The sequence below is a fragment of the Chaetodon auriga genome, chromosome 19, assembly GCF_051107435.1.
Source record: "Chaetodon auriga isolate fChaAug3 chromosome 19, fChaAug3.hap1, whole genome shotgun sequence".
NCBI classification, from domain to species: domain Eukaryota; kingdom Metazoa; phylum Chordata; class Actinopteri; order Chaetodontiformes; family Chaetodontidae; genus Chaetodon; species Chaetodon auriga.
Window position 1 is genome coordinate 4863331 of NC_135092.1, and position 16633 is coordinate 4879963.

Consider the following 16633-nt stretch of genomic DNA (forward strand, 5'->3'; position numbering starts at 1 on the left):
CTGTTGGTACTTTAATTATATTTTAATTCCAATGCTTTTGTGCTTAATTACAAATTTTAATGGAAAACTTTCACTTGTAACAAAGTATTTCCACACTGTGGTATTACTACTTTTTTACCTAAGTACAATACCTGAGTACTTCTTCCACCTCTGGTCAGTTCAGTTTACACACACATACACACACACTCACTCACTCAAAGAGCCATAGGTTTATTAGTATGGAAGGATGCATGGGGCAGATAAACAGGTCTCATATCCACCGTCCAGATGTCGGGTCTTCAACTTATGATTTATTGCAGTCCTGTTGTCGTCCGCTCCTGAATCCTGGATTACTTGTGAGCTTTAGAGACTAATGGAGGATGAGTGTGGATGGAGGAAGAGTAGAGGTCGGGGATGACTGTGGTCCAGATAGCTTTAGCAGAGATATATGTGGACTGAAAACAGCGTAAGGACGAGTGTGCAGCATTTTGGCAAATAAATCAAATTTAAAAAATGGACGAACATTTGTTTGTTTTTCAGTCTACTCCAAACCTGATTCAGAGGGTATTTCACCTTTGTCCCAGTGCATGCTGGGAAAGGCTTAACAGGAATAAACAAGTAAAGAGGATGGATGGATGGATGGATGAAATGCATAATTAAATGTCCCTTCAGGGCTAGCCCATTCCTGACCCTGGACTGGAAAAGTGTGCGTGTTGACAGTTGGAGATTCCTCTGCAGGTGACTGTCGACTCTTGTACTCTCTTCCTGCCACAGGCTCTGAATGGCATAACAGCCTGTGAAATCTCACTGTAGACCTGGAAATCTACAGCCTGGCTCAGTGCAGCCGCGACGTCCTCGGCTGCATGACATCCTCGCAGCACTCGGCCAACCTCTTTGCCGCCCTTCGGGCAAAGTGCACCTTCCCTCTGGCCTTGGCGACGGCGGTGTACTCGTGGGACTTGAGCTTGGTGTAATAGTCTGAGAACTTGTTGTAGAGGACGGAGATGGGCATGCCGTTGAGGATGATGCCAAAGGAGATGCAGGCAAAGGCGAGGATACGGCCCAAGTTGGTCTCAGGGAACATGTCGCCGTAGCCCACGGTGGAAATACTCACCTGGACGATGACAGAGAAAAGCAGAATATACCAAATCTACAGACTGAACTCAGGACCCGATCGTTTCTGTCTGTCATACCCTCTAACTGATTTTATGTGGAGTTTATTCACAGTTAGCCACATGCTGTGATCTCAACATTAACAGCAAAGTGACCTCTTCAGGTCTTTCCATTCGTGGGTATTTTTATGTGTAAAAATCCTACATTCTCAAGGAAGATCTTGGTGTTATCAGGCATGATTTGACCCTAATCTGCCTCTTCGTGGATTCACTTTTTAATCCTGCAGGAAGAAACACAAAGTATGTAGGTTAATACGTGGCCGATGCTGCTCATCTCGCAGCACGCTGGCTGCTGTGTTTTTGGAGAAGCTCGCTGGCTGAGGGCAACACACCTTTCTGTTCCCAAGTTTTTAGCTGCTGTCATCACAAGTCCAACTTTTAACTTTTAACACTTTTAACATGCGGGTCGCAGAGAACAGGCAGACAGCGGGACGACTGATGTTAGTTTGTACATGTTTATCCACTCACAGCAGCCCACCACCATGCGTGTGGCATGGAGGTGAAGTTGGTGTTGTAAACGTCGTGCTCCACAGTGTACACCATGGCTGAAAACATGAAGATGCCCATACCGATGAAGAGCAGCAAACAGCCCACCTGCACACACAAACGCATCTTAGTTTGCATTTTCTCTTCTTTACTTAATGTTCAACATCAGTCTGTTCACAAAGGTCATGCTAAAACTCTTCCCCCTTATATATTCCTAGAATTGGTCATACCTGCTGGTAGCACTGTCTCAGCGTGAAGCCAAAGGCTCTGAGGCCTGTCGAGTGACGAGCCAGCTTCAAGATCCTGAAGATCCTCATCAGACGCATGATCCTCAGAACCTGTCCCATCTACCCACAAGGTCAAACACGGAAGAATCAACAAATATGGGTGAGACGAATGAATCTAATCATCTCATCATCACGCCTCCCATTGGCCCCCTTTTACCTTTCCGACGCGTGCCACGGCCTCGATGTCCCCTGAGTGCAGGTGGATGTCCTTGTCCTCGAAGTGCTCCAGGCCCATCTGCAGGTAGTGCGGCAGGATGGCGACCAGGTCGACGGTGTTCAGCACGCTGCGTCCAAAACACTTGAGGTCGGGGGTGGACACCAGGCGCAGCAGGTACTCCAGGGTGAAGAAGGTGATGCAGAACGTCTCCACGTACTCGCCGTAGAATCTGCCGCTGGGCTGGCCCGACGCCGTCTGAAAGAGGAAATAACGGAGGGTTTGACGGTGTGCTTGATGAGCTAGTTCTCCATATTAGTTTGGATGCTAAGAGGTTAGGAGAAATTTGGTTTTACTGAGATCTGTGTTGTCTGTTTCTGCAGCACCCTTTTTGCCTGTTTCTGACTATTTATAACCAGCTTTGTAAACAGTACTTCCACTGACACAGAGACTTGCTGCTGCTGTTCTGTGTCAGTTTTGCTTTTTGTTGTGCGGTAGAGCAGCTGTGAGCAGGGACTGTTTTTGGAACATCCAGATCTAACTAGGACACCTCAGCAAGATCATTTGTGTGAGCAACATTGTCATCTCCGTGTAGAATAAGACAAGCACTGAAAACGAGTGTGTAGCCACTGTTTGGTCTTTTTGACAGAGACACACACCAACAGGGAGGAGATTTCTTTACAGTCCCCACAAGCGACAAGTTCACCTACAGTGGCATGCTGAGGTCTGGGCACCCCTGGTCAAAACTTCTGTTATTGTGAATAGTTGACTGAATAAAAACTGGACTGATCTCCAAAAGGCATAAAGTTAAGATGAACATTGTTTACCATCTGTAAAAATACTGAGGATGAAAAGTGGATGGCTTCTGCCACAGGATAATGATCCTCAACACACCTCAAAATCCACAATGGACGAGCTCAAGAGGCCCAAGCTGAAGGTTTCGCCATGGCCCTCACAGTCCCCTGACCTAAACATCATTGAAAATCTGTGGACAGACCTCAAAAGAGCAGTGCATGCAAGACGAGCCAAGAATCTCACAGAACGAGAAGACTTTGAAGCCTTTTGAAAGGAAGAATGGGCAAAAAAAAAAAAAACTCAAACAAGCCCTGAAAGACTCCTAGCTGGCTACAAAAAGCCTTTACAAGCTGTGACAGTGTTCAAAGGAGGTGTTTCTAAGGACTGACCATGCAGGGTGCCCAAACTGCTTCAGACCCTTTTCCTTTTGTGTTATTTTGAATCTGTTAAAGATGGAAATGAAAAAGTACTCTTAAATTATCAAAGAAACGTGTCATCTTTAACTTCATGAAATCAGCTCATCTTTGACTCACTTGACCAAACGTTTGCACGCCGCTGCACATCCTGCTCAGAACACATCTACCCTCTTACCCCCCCCCCACGCTCACACACACAGTAAAACACACACCTTGTACTGCATCTCCTCCACAGTGTTGAGCGTCATGGCGACTAGTGAGACCAGCACAAACATGGAGGAGGCGACCCCCATCAGCTTGGCGGTGACAGAGGAGAACGGCTTCTCCATCAGGTTCCAGATTATCCTTCGGGTCGGCCCGAAGGCCATGCCGTGAAACAACTCCTCGTTCTCTTCCATCTCCACCTGGAGGCCAAATATACTGAATTACAAAACTGAATTACAGAACTGAAAACTAAGTAACAAGAAAACACAACGGGGAAGAAACTGGCACAACAAACATGAGAGTGGGACCTCTGTGATGGAAACATCTGTGTAAATCTGTGCCAAGAAAAAGCTTATTCTCCACTCTCCATCTGTCAAGACAGCGGAGCGGAGCGCTGATTTATAATGTAGGTCAGACAGACTCCGAGTCAGCCACAAGATTACTGACAAAATCTCACAGGTAAATATAACAAAGCGCTGAATGAATGGAGCCAGTAGGTGACGACTTGTTGACATTTTCATTTGCGTCACTTTCAAACATATGGAGCCTGGAGGGGGTAAAAAGTTAGGAAACACTAATCCATTACATAGTTCTTAGGGACTCTTTAGTTCCAATGCAAGCTGCCTGCGGTGTGCCCTGCCTCTTCATCATAACTAGGACACTGTTTTTGCAAAGAGGAACTGCTGCTGACTTTAATAAATGTCATTTTTCCGCCAGCGCCACAAACGAATATCCATTCACCTCCGCCGTGGTGCTTTGAGCTAAATGCTAACATCAGCATGCTAACAAGCTGACAATGACATGCTAACACTGATGTTTTGCAGGTATGTCTACTATGTGCAACATCTTAGCATGTTAATAGCTAACTCGCACAAAAACACAGTAGGGGACACAGGCGGCCTACAGCTGAGGCTGATGGGAATAAGTTTTGCAGGTATTTGCTTGGAAACAAAAGTGCCAGACATGTTAAAAGTTTGACATGCAGGTGGTGGTACATGAAAAGTCAGGGGGGGTCACCATGATTTCTACTCATCTTCTCCACATGTCCTATGGTTTAGTTCATGTGTCATGATCAGTGTCACAGAGTTAATGTAATACACTGTTGACTATAACAAACACTGTTTAAGATGAAGATTCAGGTTAGTCCCTCACACAAAGGCTCAGATTGTTGTTTCTCCACTGGGGAATCTGTCATTCGCCTGGACACCACTGGAGGTTCTGAAGACAAACCTGGACATGTTGTTAGTGACTTAGAGATCTGGACCCAGGCTATGTTCAGGGACTCTCCAGAGCTGTGGGTTCTCTCCCATGCGTCCCTTTCTAATATATGAAATGCACACAGTGCTCTACCTCTGCTATCAGCTGCCTCTGTATTTTCAGCTGCTCGTTCAGCTCGTCCTGCCTCTCTTCAAAGGAGATGCGGCAGCAGCGTTGACTGTTCTTGATTCTGACGCCCCAGTAGTTGATCTCCTCCAGGAAATTGCGGGGACACAGTTCATCTTTAATGCACAACACTCCAGTTCTGATGGAGGGGACAGACCCAGGAGAACAGGCTTCAGAATCTGTCTCAATTCATGTATTTTTTCCTATTTGTATCATATGTGTGTACACAGTATGTATTTCACCTGTAGAAGTTGAAGATGTTGTGGAAGATTTTAGGGTCACGGTCAAAGAAGAACTCGTTGCTCTGGACGATGTAGTCGTCACACAGGTCCAGCTTCCTGCTGTGGTCTCTGTATGTGGCCAACCGGCCGATCCTGGTCTTTGGATACCTGGCAGCTAACCTGTAGGGCAAGTGGTACATCTGCAGGAGAGGAGAACAGAAGAGGAGACATTGAGTTCATAGAGCTGAAAGGAAGAGCGGAAAGATAACTTAAATGAAGTTGGGAACACACCACAAAGCGTCTAAAATGCAGATCGAGGGTGACAAGGTGCATGCTTAATAACTGACCTGTGAAGATTACAGCTGTTACATTTGAGAGGCTAGAACCAGAAATAGGTCATATATTTGCTCGACAGATTCCAAAGGAAAGCCAGAGAGAGAAAAACCCTGCAGACGTAACATGCATTGCCAGCAGGTGGCACAAGAGGCATTTCTGTCACAGGTGAGTATGGTTACCGTTCCTCCAACATTGATGTTGAGGGTGAGGTGTTTGGTTGGAGAGAGCAGTAGGTGGGAGGGAGACACCGGGAATCCATCCTCCTGCTCGTCCTCATACTCAGCATAGATATCATAGATGTCCCTGGCCAGATCCTTGACAAAATATACAAAACCAGTGTTGATCTATTCAGCATTTCAAGTTTATATTCAAGATGAATGAGACAATACAAAGAAGGAGGAGAAACTAAAGACAAAGATGAAATACTTGGAATGAAATGTAAAAATCATGAGGAATATAATAATTAAAGAAGAGAGAAAACTAGGGAAAAAAAGAAAAAAATTAACAGAGACTCAAAGAAATTGGGAGTTGAAAACAAAATCCTGCAAAGGAACTTAGAGAACAAGTAGAACAAATGAAAAAACACATGTAACATGAATAAAAAGTGTCTGACCTGCATGGAGCTCCATGGCTTAACACAGCTGCTGGAGAAGTCCAGGTAGTCGGCGGGTTCTTTGACAGCTTGAGTCCGGCTGAAGCTGTGGAACAAACTCCTGCTGCGGGCTCTGAGGTGGGTCAGCATGGTCACCGCTCAGTGTGTGTGTGTGTGTGTGTGTGTGTGTGTTCACAAACTTTAAATCAACTAACCTGCATGGAGAGACATCCTGACAACTCTAATACCACCTACCCCTCAAACACACACAACACATACGTACAGCCTACCCACACACACACATACACACACAGGGCAGTGAGGTAGAAGTGACTCTCGTCATCTAATGCAGCTGACTGAGATGATCTGGGTGCTATTATCCTCTTTTATCCATCTCTTGATCTCTCTCTCGCTCCTCCCACTTACTCCAGCATCTGATAACTTTACAAATCTGCACATCAAGGACTGGATGGGACAGTTTCAGTCGACTGCAAATGAATATATCAAAATTAGGCTTAATGCTTTCCCTTCACGGCCTGGCAGACAGGTGACAAAGTGAAGGAACCAGACTCAGAGTCTGCAGCCATGCTACTGACTCTGTGAGGCTGTGCTTTGAGCTAAATGCTAACATAGGCAATGCTAACATGCTGGTGTTCAGCAGGTAATTTTTTTTTTTTTATCATGGTACCCATCTTAGCTGAGCAAATTAGCATGCTAACATCTGCTAATGAAAGTTGGGTTCATCTGATTTAGTTAGTTTTCATGTTGTTGTTGTTGTGAGAACATGCTGAACACCATACGTCACTTAGATCTTCACATCTGACATCGCTGCTTTCACCCAAGTGTTCGACTAGATTGTCCCATCAGGCAGTCAGATAGGTGGAGATTAATCCTCGCTGTAGTTAAACGGGGATAATGAACGGATGGAGCCGGACTCGTTCCAAATAAAACGACTTAACAGCTCTCACACCGTCTCGACCCACTTCCTTAACCTCACGAACACCTGTTCACTCTCCTGTTCGTCCCTCAGCTGCTGTGATCCGGCCATGAGCAGTCAGGAGCAGAGAGGGTTTGCAGAGATGCAACAGCGTGCCGGATGCACAGCGGAGGTGAGGCAGGGTTTGTGGAACAGGTCTTAAAATTCTTGACTCACTTTTCTCTGATCTTCACTTCAGAATTGAAATGAGCAGTTTGTTGTGGACATTCCTCCTCCACTTTGGAGCAGGAGTGAAGATTCCTCAATCAATCAACCTACTTAGTAACATTGGTTTAGTCTCTGGGCTTGGAAGGTGTTATTCCAAGTCAAAGGGCTAAAATCCAAGTTAGTCACTAGAGTCAAACTCAAGTTTTGTCAAGTCACCAGATTCCCTTGAAGAAGCAGCACTAATCCAAATGTCAAAGAACAGCCAAACAGATGACGCTACATGGCCAAAATATGGACCCCTGAACATCAGTAATATTCTGTAGCCTCTTCTCTTCTGGTCTCTACCAGGTCTTAGAATCTGGCTCCAGGGATTTGCCTGATTCTGAGCCAAAAGCAGTGAGGTCCAACACTGATGTTTGATAAGGTCGGACTCACAGTCAGTGTTCCAGTTCACTTTTATGGAGTTTTTTATACTAGTACTTTCACTTGCTTAAAGGATCTGAGCATTTCTTCCACCAATGAATTGGAACTAAAGTGCCACACCAGTCTGAGGACACCTTTTGCATCTTCCAGAAAAGAGAAAAGACAGGAAGCCATGTTTTGAACAACGTTGTGGATTAGGTTTTAATTCTCAAGTGATTTGCAAATCAGTTTCTTCACAGATACAGAGCTTTAATAAGTTTTAATAGTGTTCCCCCTCACTGTACAAGGCTAGAAAAAGTTCACAGCAACAGCACACAAACATACAAAATAGTTTTACCAAATTCAGTTGTGTTGTTTTTTTCCCCCCATTTTCAGCGTTTTCTTTCTTGTTAAATACTTCTGAGCTCTAACCCTGGTACGATGCCCAACCATAGCAAAAAATTGATTTCAAGTCAAATGTATACAATCTTATTTACACAAGGAACATTTGATCAAAGTGCATTGAAGAGAGTCCTGATTGACCGTCATGTCTTTGAGGGACGATGGGTAAATATATACAATGTTTACAAATGCTGTAACCATGTTGATCCTTACACAGCCTTAGTAGTAATAATAATAATAATAATAATAATAATGAACACTGATTGAAAAAACTGCTTGTAAGAATGCACTCCAGGAAGTACTGCTGGAAAGAAAACATAAAAAAATAAAATCAACAAATTAAAGAAAACTTACATCTTGGATATTACTGCTTCAACCATGATGGCTCATAAATATTCACACATCTGAGCCTGTTGAATCAATAGAGGCAAGAAATAAAGTTTGGACCAAGATCCCCTATGAATGCCTGCCTCCGAAATGACCCTTGACCCCCTCGCCACTCTGACTACGGTCAAAAAGGAGTCTCACGCCGTCTTTAACACGTGTCACGTGGAATACCGACAGCTCAGATCCGCTTTTAAATCCTGTCCAGCAGAGTCGATCTGTTTGGAGAGAGAAACACTGTCCTCGCGTCAGAAAGCCCCAGAAGAGATGATCGAACTGTGGACGCTCGCCGTGTTTCTCTCATATGCTGTGAAAAGTTGACGTCAGACTCCTTTCAGAGGGACAGGAAGCTGTCTGAGGTCCAAAATAATGAGGATCGAAAGGAAAAAAAATCCTCAAACACTGAGTGGAAACAGTTATGACACATAATTCATTGTAGTATTCACATAATAAATAACATTTCTTGCGGCCATCATCTCCACAGGTAATGACATGATGCACTTCAGAAGGCATGTGGTCGTACTGTAAGGGCTGCTGCTGCTACGGACAACCATCGGCGTGGGAAGGAGGCTCCACGCAACGCTGTGTGTTGCCGTAAAAAACAGAAAGATCAAGACGATCATGATAAATCGTCGTCTGTGCTCACTATAGAAATCTGGAGACAGAGAGGGAGGGGGGGAGGAGAGGGGAAGAAATGGCTTGTGAAATGTCAGATTTGTTTGTTTGTTCTGTTGAGTTAAGAGTGGTAGCAGCTGTTAACAGCTCTGTCCAGAGTGAAAACACACTCACAAACAACATCAAGGTTCAATGACTGACATGTTGCATGTACTTTCTTAAGCAAAAAAGTGTTAATTTTAAGGGGGCTGCACGCTCTAACTGTTTTGCTCTCTTTGCCGTCTCCCCATCTGAATGAACAGAGACATCTGCTGCAGCTGTGAGGACGCCCGCAGAGGTCTGTGTCCATCTTGTGGCTCTGGCCGGGCTTAGGTTAATCTGTTTAATCTGTGTACAGAGATGTGCTCTGTGGACTGCCAACAATGCACTAAGGATTACAAAAGGCCACAAGGTCAGGGAGAGAGTAGAGTTCATTAACATGCAGCCTCCATCCTCTGTCAGGATGAAATTACTCTCCAACACCAGATTATTACTATTTATATTGTTACTATTTAAGAGGTGCAGCGTGTAGCATTTTGTTTTACTTCATATACTCTCTTGTGATAATGAATCGATTGGAGGTGAGTGTGTTCTGGGATCACATCCAGCCTCTGATGATGATAACTCATGCTCAAAGGCTGTTTAGTTGTCTACTCACCGCAGGGTAGGTGTGTCCCACGTTTGCGCCGTGCCGGGTGATGTCAATGTTGAGGTCTTCTTCTGTGGTCTTCAGGTAGACGGGGTTGTCAAAGTTCATGCTCTTCTGGTTCTTCAGCTGCCAGTTTCTCCACATCAGGTAGCCGCCGGCCGCCGCCATCGCCAGCAGCACTGAGCACAGTGACACAATCACAGTCGGATACTAATTAAGCCCGAGGGCTGATGGGTCAGGGGGTGTCTGTAGACATGGACCTCACATGTTCTGCAATATTTTGTCACACAGCTGGACAGTAAGCTTTTTTTTGAGCAGGGGGAATAAGGAGAGGAAGCAGCTGCAGCTAAAAGCGGGTACGGTTCTATTACCATAACTACATGTCAAGCTTGGACGATGGCATTCAATTACAACATTTAGCAGGCAGCTGTGTTTGTATGTATGATGGTCTTGTGATGTGAGCACACAAACACACACATGCTGAAATCCCTGGGTTCCTCAAAACACATCATGCGGCAAAAAGTACCGTTTTTAAGTAGGGCAATCATTGCTGCATGTTTAAGTGAACTTAATTATATTCAGTGCACAAATGAGTGTTTGCTGTGATTTATTATAGACAGACATACGTCATACGTGACCTCAGACTCCTTGTGTGTGTGCGTGACTGATTTCTACTCACACACAGGCAGTATGGCCCAGGCAGCAGCAGACCCTCTGGCTGTGGAGTCCACCTGGATCGACGTGCTCACGTTGGCTTCTGAAAAGCAAAAGGAACCACGGGTCAACACTTTAATTGCACAGCATGCAAGCATTACCGATGAACATTAATAACGGCCCTCCATCATACGTGAGCAAAACAAACAATAGCAAACAACACAGGGTTCAACTTCCTTCCTCACACGCTGAAGGATCGTCTGTTGGCCCACGAAAGTTACAGCAGCCGGAGGCGGTCGCGAGGAAATGACGCCACTGACAGGCAACCACATGAAATGTAGCATTACCTTGAATAAAACTAAATATTTCTCTAGGTTTGAACATTCAAATCAACAAAGGTTTGACAAAATGTAAGTACAACTCAAACAATACAAAACAGGTCTAGTTGACTTAGACATTTTTATGAAGAAATGTTACATATTACGCCTTTAAGCCCACCACACACTGCCAACAACACATAACTGATGTCCTTGTCAAGACATTTTGTTCAAGGAAATGCCTTCATTTCAACAGGTTGAAAGGAAAGAAGTTAGATCAGAGGTTTGACTGACATATTGAACTGATACAGGTCTTTTAATTAAGGCCTGGGAATGGAGTGGGGTTGGGAGGGTCAAGGCGACAGCTAGTGTGTGTGTTTTTGAGGATTACTAGAAGACAACAGTTTCCTGAGGACGTTTGAAGAATCTGACTTTGAATCTTTGCGTGTGCAGAAATACAACAATCACACTTTAAATTCAATTTTAACCATAGCTGGAATTTGCATGGATTCTCAGTGTTTTCAGTGATTTGGTGGTTTTGGGACACTTCCCTGTTTCTGCCACTAGGTGCTGCTCCTGGGCTGTGTTTGCAGATGAACATCTGCTCAAGAAGAGTTCAATGAACTGTGGTTTAATATACAGATTATCTTCCTCACCAGCCAACTCCGCAGTGACACAGGAGCGGAGCATGTAAAACACTCAACACCCGGTGCAGATGCATCCAAAGAACTGCATCACATGTCTAGATGGGGATGTGAGTGGACAGCATTATTATGGCTTAAATAGAAAATCAAGGGTCAAACTAAGTGAGTAAAAGTCACAAGAACAGTGCTGAAGTGCTGTAATTAGAAACAAACAGGAACTCATTAGCAAACTGTATCTGTTCTCCTCGTGTTGTTGATTAGGGTTCCTGTTTCTATGTTAAACTCATTCTCCAGCTGCATTTTTCAGAGGATTAGGACAAGGTTAGTGAGCAAACACCGTATCCTAGCACAAGTCTAACAAACACATTTTAAAATCAAGTGAGTGAATGTTTACAGGACTGAATAATGTGGCCAAATCCACACACAGCTCAAGTCAAGGCAGATATCTGACCTAAGACAGACACAAAGCTCGTACGTAATTCAGGCCCAAACTACAGCAAATACCAGGAGCAAACTCTACTGTTAAACACAGCTGCCAGGAGCAGCGATCAGGAACTGAGCTGTTTGGTGGTTTCTGAGACTATTATATGTAGTTTCAGGGCAAAGACAAAGGATTACAGGGTTCCAGCAGCTCTGCTGGTTGGACCCTTCATAGCTAAACTAGCAGCAGACTCTCTGTTCAGATTCAGGTCTCACAAACAGGTGAAAAGAGATATAAAGGCACTGGAGCATCATCCACTGTTGGAAATGTGAACAGCACACCAGTGGAGCAAGACATACATTTTCAAAGTCAGATGCAATGCTGAAGAAAATGATTTATTAATAAAAAGCCTTCAAGATCAAGTTGAGTGTGTAGACAAGGAGACAGCTGGGATGGAATTACCCCTTGAATACCTCAGGCTACTTCACCATGCGTTACAAATGAAGTATACACAGACTTAAATCAGTTATCTGAAAGGCATCAAGGCCTGGAACACCAAAGCCCAGAGAGAAGCAATGATTACATACCCAGCTAGACAGCATTAAGACATTCAAACCAGGATGTGAAGAATGTCCACAGGCCACCGTGGACACAAGAAGAGATTTTACCATTTCACAATCATGGGGCAAAGAAAAAGTCAAATAAACTGCAGCCAAACCAAAATGGAAATACACCTCCATCATCTACGGTAAGGGAGGAGGACATTTAACATTTAACCTCTGGAAAGCCTGAACAAACATGCGTAAAGGCGAGTCACCATCCCAGAGACGAGCAGCAGAGCAGGCAACAGCTGATGGCTTTACCTGAGGGTGGCTGTATGAGAGCTTTCCCATCATCCTTTGAGGGACCTTTGGTAGAAGGGTCTGTCACAGAGAGAGCCAAGAGTCACGCTTTTGATACATGAAAGTGAAAACAAAATGTTTTCAAAAAGTTGACCTATTTTTAAACTGCACTTATGTAGGCCTTCTTTGAATATAGACCAGCTCTCAGGAGACTACACTAGTAAATAAATGCTTAATAGATGAAAGCGAGACTCACTTTTCTTCAGAGAGAAAGAAGCCAAGCTCATACAAGCTAAAATAAAACAGTCATGACGCCATCTACAACGTACAGGAACAGCAGCAGCATTACAGCTTTACACAAAGACAGCTCTAACAGTGTTCCTGCTTTGATCCAACAGAGAATACTGAAGTGAGACGCACAAAAAAGCTGGCAGAGTAAGCTGCGACATTCAAGAGGCAAAGTTTAAAGCTAGGCTTTGTTTTGTACATTGATCAGGAAGTCTCAACCAGCATTGGTACAACCAGGACAGGCAGCTGCAGCCACAAGCAAATCCTCACAGGCTCACCAATCCAGCCTTGATTAGCAGTGGCAGCAGAGTGATGCTGTGTTTACGGTAAAATCACAGGGCTGTTTGGTCTGCTGTGTAGGAGTTGGATGCATTTCATGCTTACTGACAAACAATACAACATTAAGCACAGTCAAACCGAGACTAAAGCAGTTTGCAGAGCTTTTATCCACAGCAGACAGATTACACTTGTACTAACTGATGTATTACTGTGGACAAAAAATTAAGACAATTTTGCTAATAAGTTATTTAAGTATAATTGCACTGCTATAACATTGCTGACTGACAATGGACAGCAGAACCAGAAATATCACACATTTGGGACTGTTTCCAAAACGGCAAATAAAAATTCTACATGTATTCTATTGTGCGCAAAGTACTTGTTGTTGTTTAGCAGCTGCCTTTATAACGTGTGCACTGTTAGCAGAATGTGAACAATTGATGGCACTGAGACTACGACGACACTCGAAAAAAGCAGAGACTTCTTCAGGCATTGAGATGCAGCCTGGAGGAGGTTAATGATGGCAGGCTTTTTGTGAGTCACACGCTTTTTGGTGAAACCCTGAATGTAAACAAAGCTACTGACAACAAAAACTTCACAAGGTACCTTCACAAGACTGCTGAAAGATAAATCTAAAGAAATCCAATAAGGGACTAGAAAGGGTTTGTATTTAATTAACATATTTGACTTGGGATTGAGCTCGGATAAAATATTGACAAAGCCCAACCCTAACTGTAAAAGGTTCAATCTACAACTGACTGTTTTATAGACAGCTCGGGTTAATGATGACAAATATCTTAGGGAACAAACTGTGGAGCTCAGTGGAGTCAGAAAATCTCTGAAACATCCTCTATTTCCTCTGAAGGAAAACACTCCCCAGTTGCCTCTAAAGGCTGTTATATGAATCCCTCAGTGGTAGTTTCAGGTTCAGCTCTGATGTGAAGAGCATTGCTTACTACTTTCTTTGGCTAACAAGATTAGAGGCAGCCAAAGCTGGAACCACACAATGCTCTATTCGTTCCTATTCGTTTCAGCTGCAACGGCTGTAAAATGGGATAAATATGTTAGCTGGAGGTTTAGTAAAGACCGACCAGGCCTTTGGCTACAGCCCAACTGGGAGGAAGGTGGAGGAGCATTCAGTAAGTGACAGGCATCTCTCTTTAACCCCTCCCACACTATTCTCACTTTTAAATAGAACCAGAAACAGAAACAGGCGTGTAAACACAGATGTAGCGACAGGCACATGCACGACAACCTGCAGAAGCACTCACTCTGTCAGACGCACGCAAGATTCACACGACCGGATGACAACTGTGTGCATTCAGAAACACACCCTGGAACAGCAAGCATCAACTCACAAACTTAAATTGCATACAATTTTGCAGAGAAGACCTCACACACACATTGTGGCAGTCAGGGTGGTACATTCAGCCACAACAGCAGCTGTAAAGAGCCCGGAGGCAGCTCCAGGTTCACAAACTGGCCATGAGGAGGTGAGTCAGGCTGCAGGGATGTTTGCTTCATGAAGGCCGTTACACATTTCTGCAGCGCAGGCAGGCTGCTACAGAGCTGGCAGATGTGTATTAGTGCGGAGACTCTGGATTTTTCCATGCAGCCATAGACTAAAGGTGTCAGCGTGCTTCAGCCAAAGTGCTTGCAGAACAGTATGTTACCTCTTGTGTGAATTTGATTAGGATAAATCAGGTCAAATTAGCGCATCAGTGACATCTGCAGCTCTGCTTCTAATTCAGGTCAACAAGGGGAGTTTTTTTTTTTTTTTTTTTTCCTTCAGTAAAACTGTGGATACTACAGCTTCTGCATGACCACAACATGTGGTTTGAATCACCATTCAACATTTGGGAAAATGTGTTTGAGAGCAGCACTACCAATTTTAACAGCGAAGTTACTTATAATACTTTGAATGCAAGAAATTCCTGTAATGGTAAAAACTAGAATATTTTTGCTGCTGCTGTAAATAGTTGGAATGTTTTTTTTAAATAACTAATGTCAGCACTAAAATTCTTTCTGCATATGAGGCAGGTCTGAATTCATTCAATAAAGAGAGACACCTAAAAATTTGACTAATTTGACAGTAGTGGTGGACAGAAATGGAGTAGTACTGCAGAAAAAGATATCACAAAGGAGGGCAGATTGGAAACAGCCTCAGTTCTCTTCTTGGAAACAGAGGAAAGTAAAGAAAGCTTTAAACAGGCTAACTAGACAGACCTTCATTCAGGAGGGCAGGAGGACACTGGTGCAGAGTTGTCAGGGAGATGTTCCAGCACTTTGTGTGCACCAGTGTCTAAGTCTACAGTTTGAGTCCAATTAGCAGAGTATGTGCAGTGAATTCAGCTGTCAGGTTCCTATCTGACGCTGCTTCAGGATGAAAAGGCTAATCTCTGGGAGAGCAGAGAGGAGCTGGACAGCCCAAGACAAAAACAACCGGAGCAATGTAGATCAGAGAGAGGACAGTGTTTCTCAGCAACCTTTTACAGCAAAGAAAAAGACTGAAGGAGGTCAGTGCCGCAGTTCAGTTTTTAAAAAGCATGAACCCGATGATACTGAATCTAATCTAGTAATATGATCAAGACAGCACTTTTCTCAATTCTTACCTGAACACTCAAGTTCTTTCCTTGTTATCAGCTACATACAGTAAGTATTAAGTGCTAATAGGAAATCCTCTTTATATGAAGTCGATTGGAAGGATGTGAGTGGATGCAAACAGATGCAAATTCGTGCTGTGAATGGAGGCAACATTTCTGTCTAACTCTTTAAAGTAATAAATATGACATGGAGTTCCCTAAGGGTCCTTTCTCGGGTCTCTTCTGATCAGCCTGTACATGCTCCCACTAGCTCAGATTGTGTAGAAATAATATATTTGACCTTAATTATGCGGACGATACAAAAATTTGCATAATATCAAGTGACTCGGGGCCCATACAATCACTCAGTGAGCAGAAACAAATGCATTGATTACAACTAAATTTCATCTAGATAATCAGGATAAAATTTGAATAACTTAAATAATTAAATTTCGGTCCTCAGTTTGTTGAGGTTTGCCATAAGCCCCTCAGTTTCAATTAAATGAAATCTTATTGATAAAGCATGTAATTATACTTCAGACCAAAAAAAAAGTTTCGAGAAGGCCCTTCTTCTTTCAACATGACAGTGTCACTGCACACAAAGCCACGTGCATAAAGCAATGGTTTTCCAGTTGGTGCTGGAAGTACTTGACTGGTCTGCACAGAGCCTTGCCCTCAACTCCCTCCAACAGCTTCAGGATGAACTGGAACACCGACTGTGAGCCAGACCAGCTCCAGAGAGCAAATCCTTGGAGCCAGGTTCCAAATTCTTGTGGAAAGCCTTCCCAGTATAGTGGAGGCTGTTAGAGCAGTAGATTTCTTCCCATGGTTGTGGAAGGATATGGTCAGCGATCACATATGGGTGTTTTGCCCCATATAAAATTCAGCTGTCATGGCTCCCACACATCCTACCCATGAGTCCAGAGAAATGAGGCCAGCTCAGACC

At 43.9% G+C, this 16633-nt stretch overlaps 2 protein-coding genes across 3 annotated transcripts in view; both read right to left on the reverse strand.

Moving 5' to 3' along the window:
* Positions 1 to 195: 195 nt before the first annotated feature.
* kcnv2a (potassium channel, subfamily V, member 2a) overlaps positions 196 to 16633 on the reverse strand; it is a 206224-nt gene continuing 189786 nt past the window's right edge. The window contains exons 2-10 of the mRNA XM_076758208.1: positions 6047 to 6183; positions 5613 to 5747; positions 5119 to 5297; positions 4844 to 5015; positions 3502 to 3693; positions 2082 to 2336; positions 1868 to 1984; positions 1620 to 1745; positions 196 to 1093 (exon numbers count right to left, since the gene is read on the reverse strand). Coding sequence (XP_076614323.1) covers positions 815 to 1093; positions 1620 to 1745; positions 1868 to 1984; positions 2082 to 2336; positions 3502 to 3693; positions 4844 to 5015; positions 5119 to 5297; positions 5613 to 5747; positions 6047 to 6175 — 1584 coding nt within the window. The 5' untranslated portion in view covers positions 6176 to 6183 and the 3' untranslated portion in view covers positions 196 to 814. The remainder of the gene's footprint in view (positions 1094 to 1619; positions 1746 to 1867; positions 1985 to 2081; positions 2337 to 3501; positions 3694 to 4843; positions 5016 to 5118; positions 5298 to 5612; positions 5748 to 6046; positions 6184 to 16633) is intronic.
* The window catches only part of vldlr (very low density lipoprotein receptor), a 61656-nt gene continuing 52790 nt past the window's right edge, over positions 7768 to 16633 (reverse strand). The window contains exons 17-20 of one of the 2 annotated variants that reach the window (XM_076757643.1): positions 12560 to 12619; positions 10340 to 10417; positions 9670 to 9839; positions 7768 to 9012 (exon numbers count right to left, since the gene is read on the reverse strand). In XM_076757643.1, coding sequence (XP_076613758.1) covers positions 8977 to 9012; positions 9670 to 9839; positions 10340 to 10417; positions 12560 to 12619 — 344 coding nt within the window. In that variant the 3' untranslated portion in view covers positions 7768 to 8976. The remainder of the gene's footprint in view (positions 9013 to 9669; positions 9840 to 10339; positions 10418 to 12559; positions 12620 to 16633) is intronic. The other variant, XM_076757644.1, reaches the window with a different exon arrangement.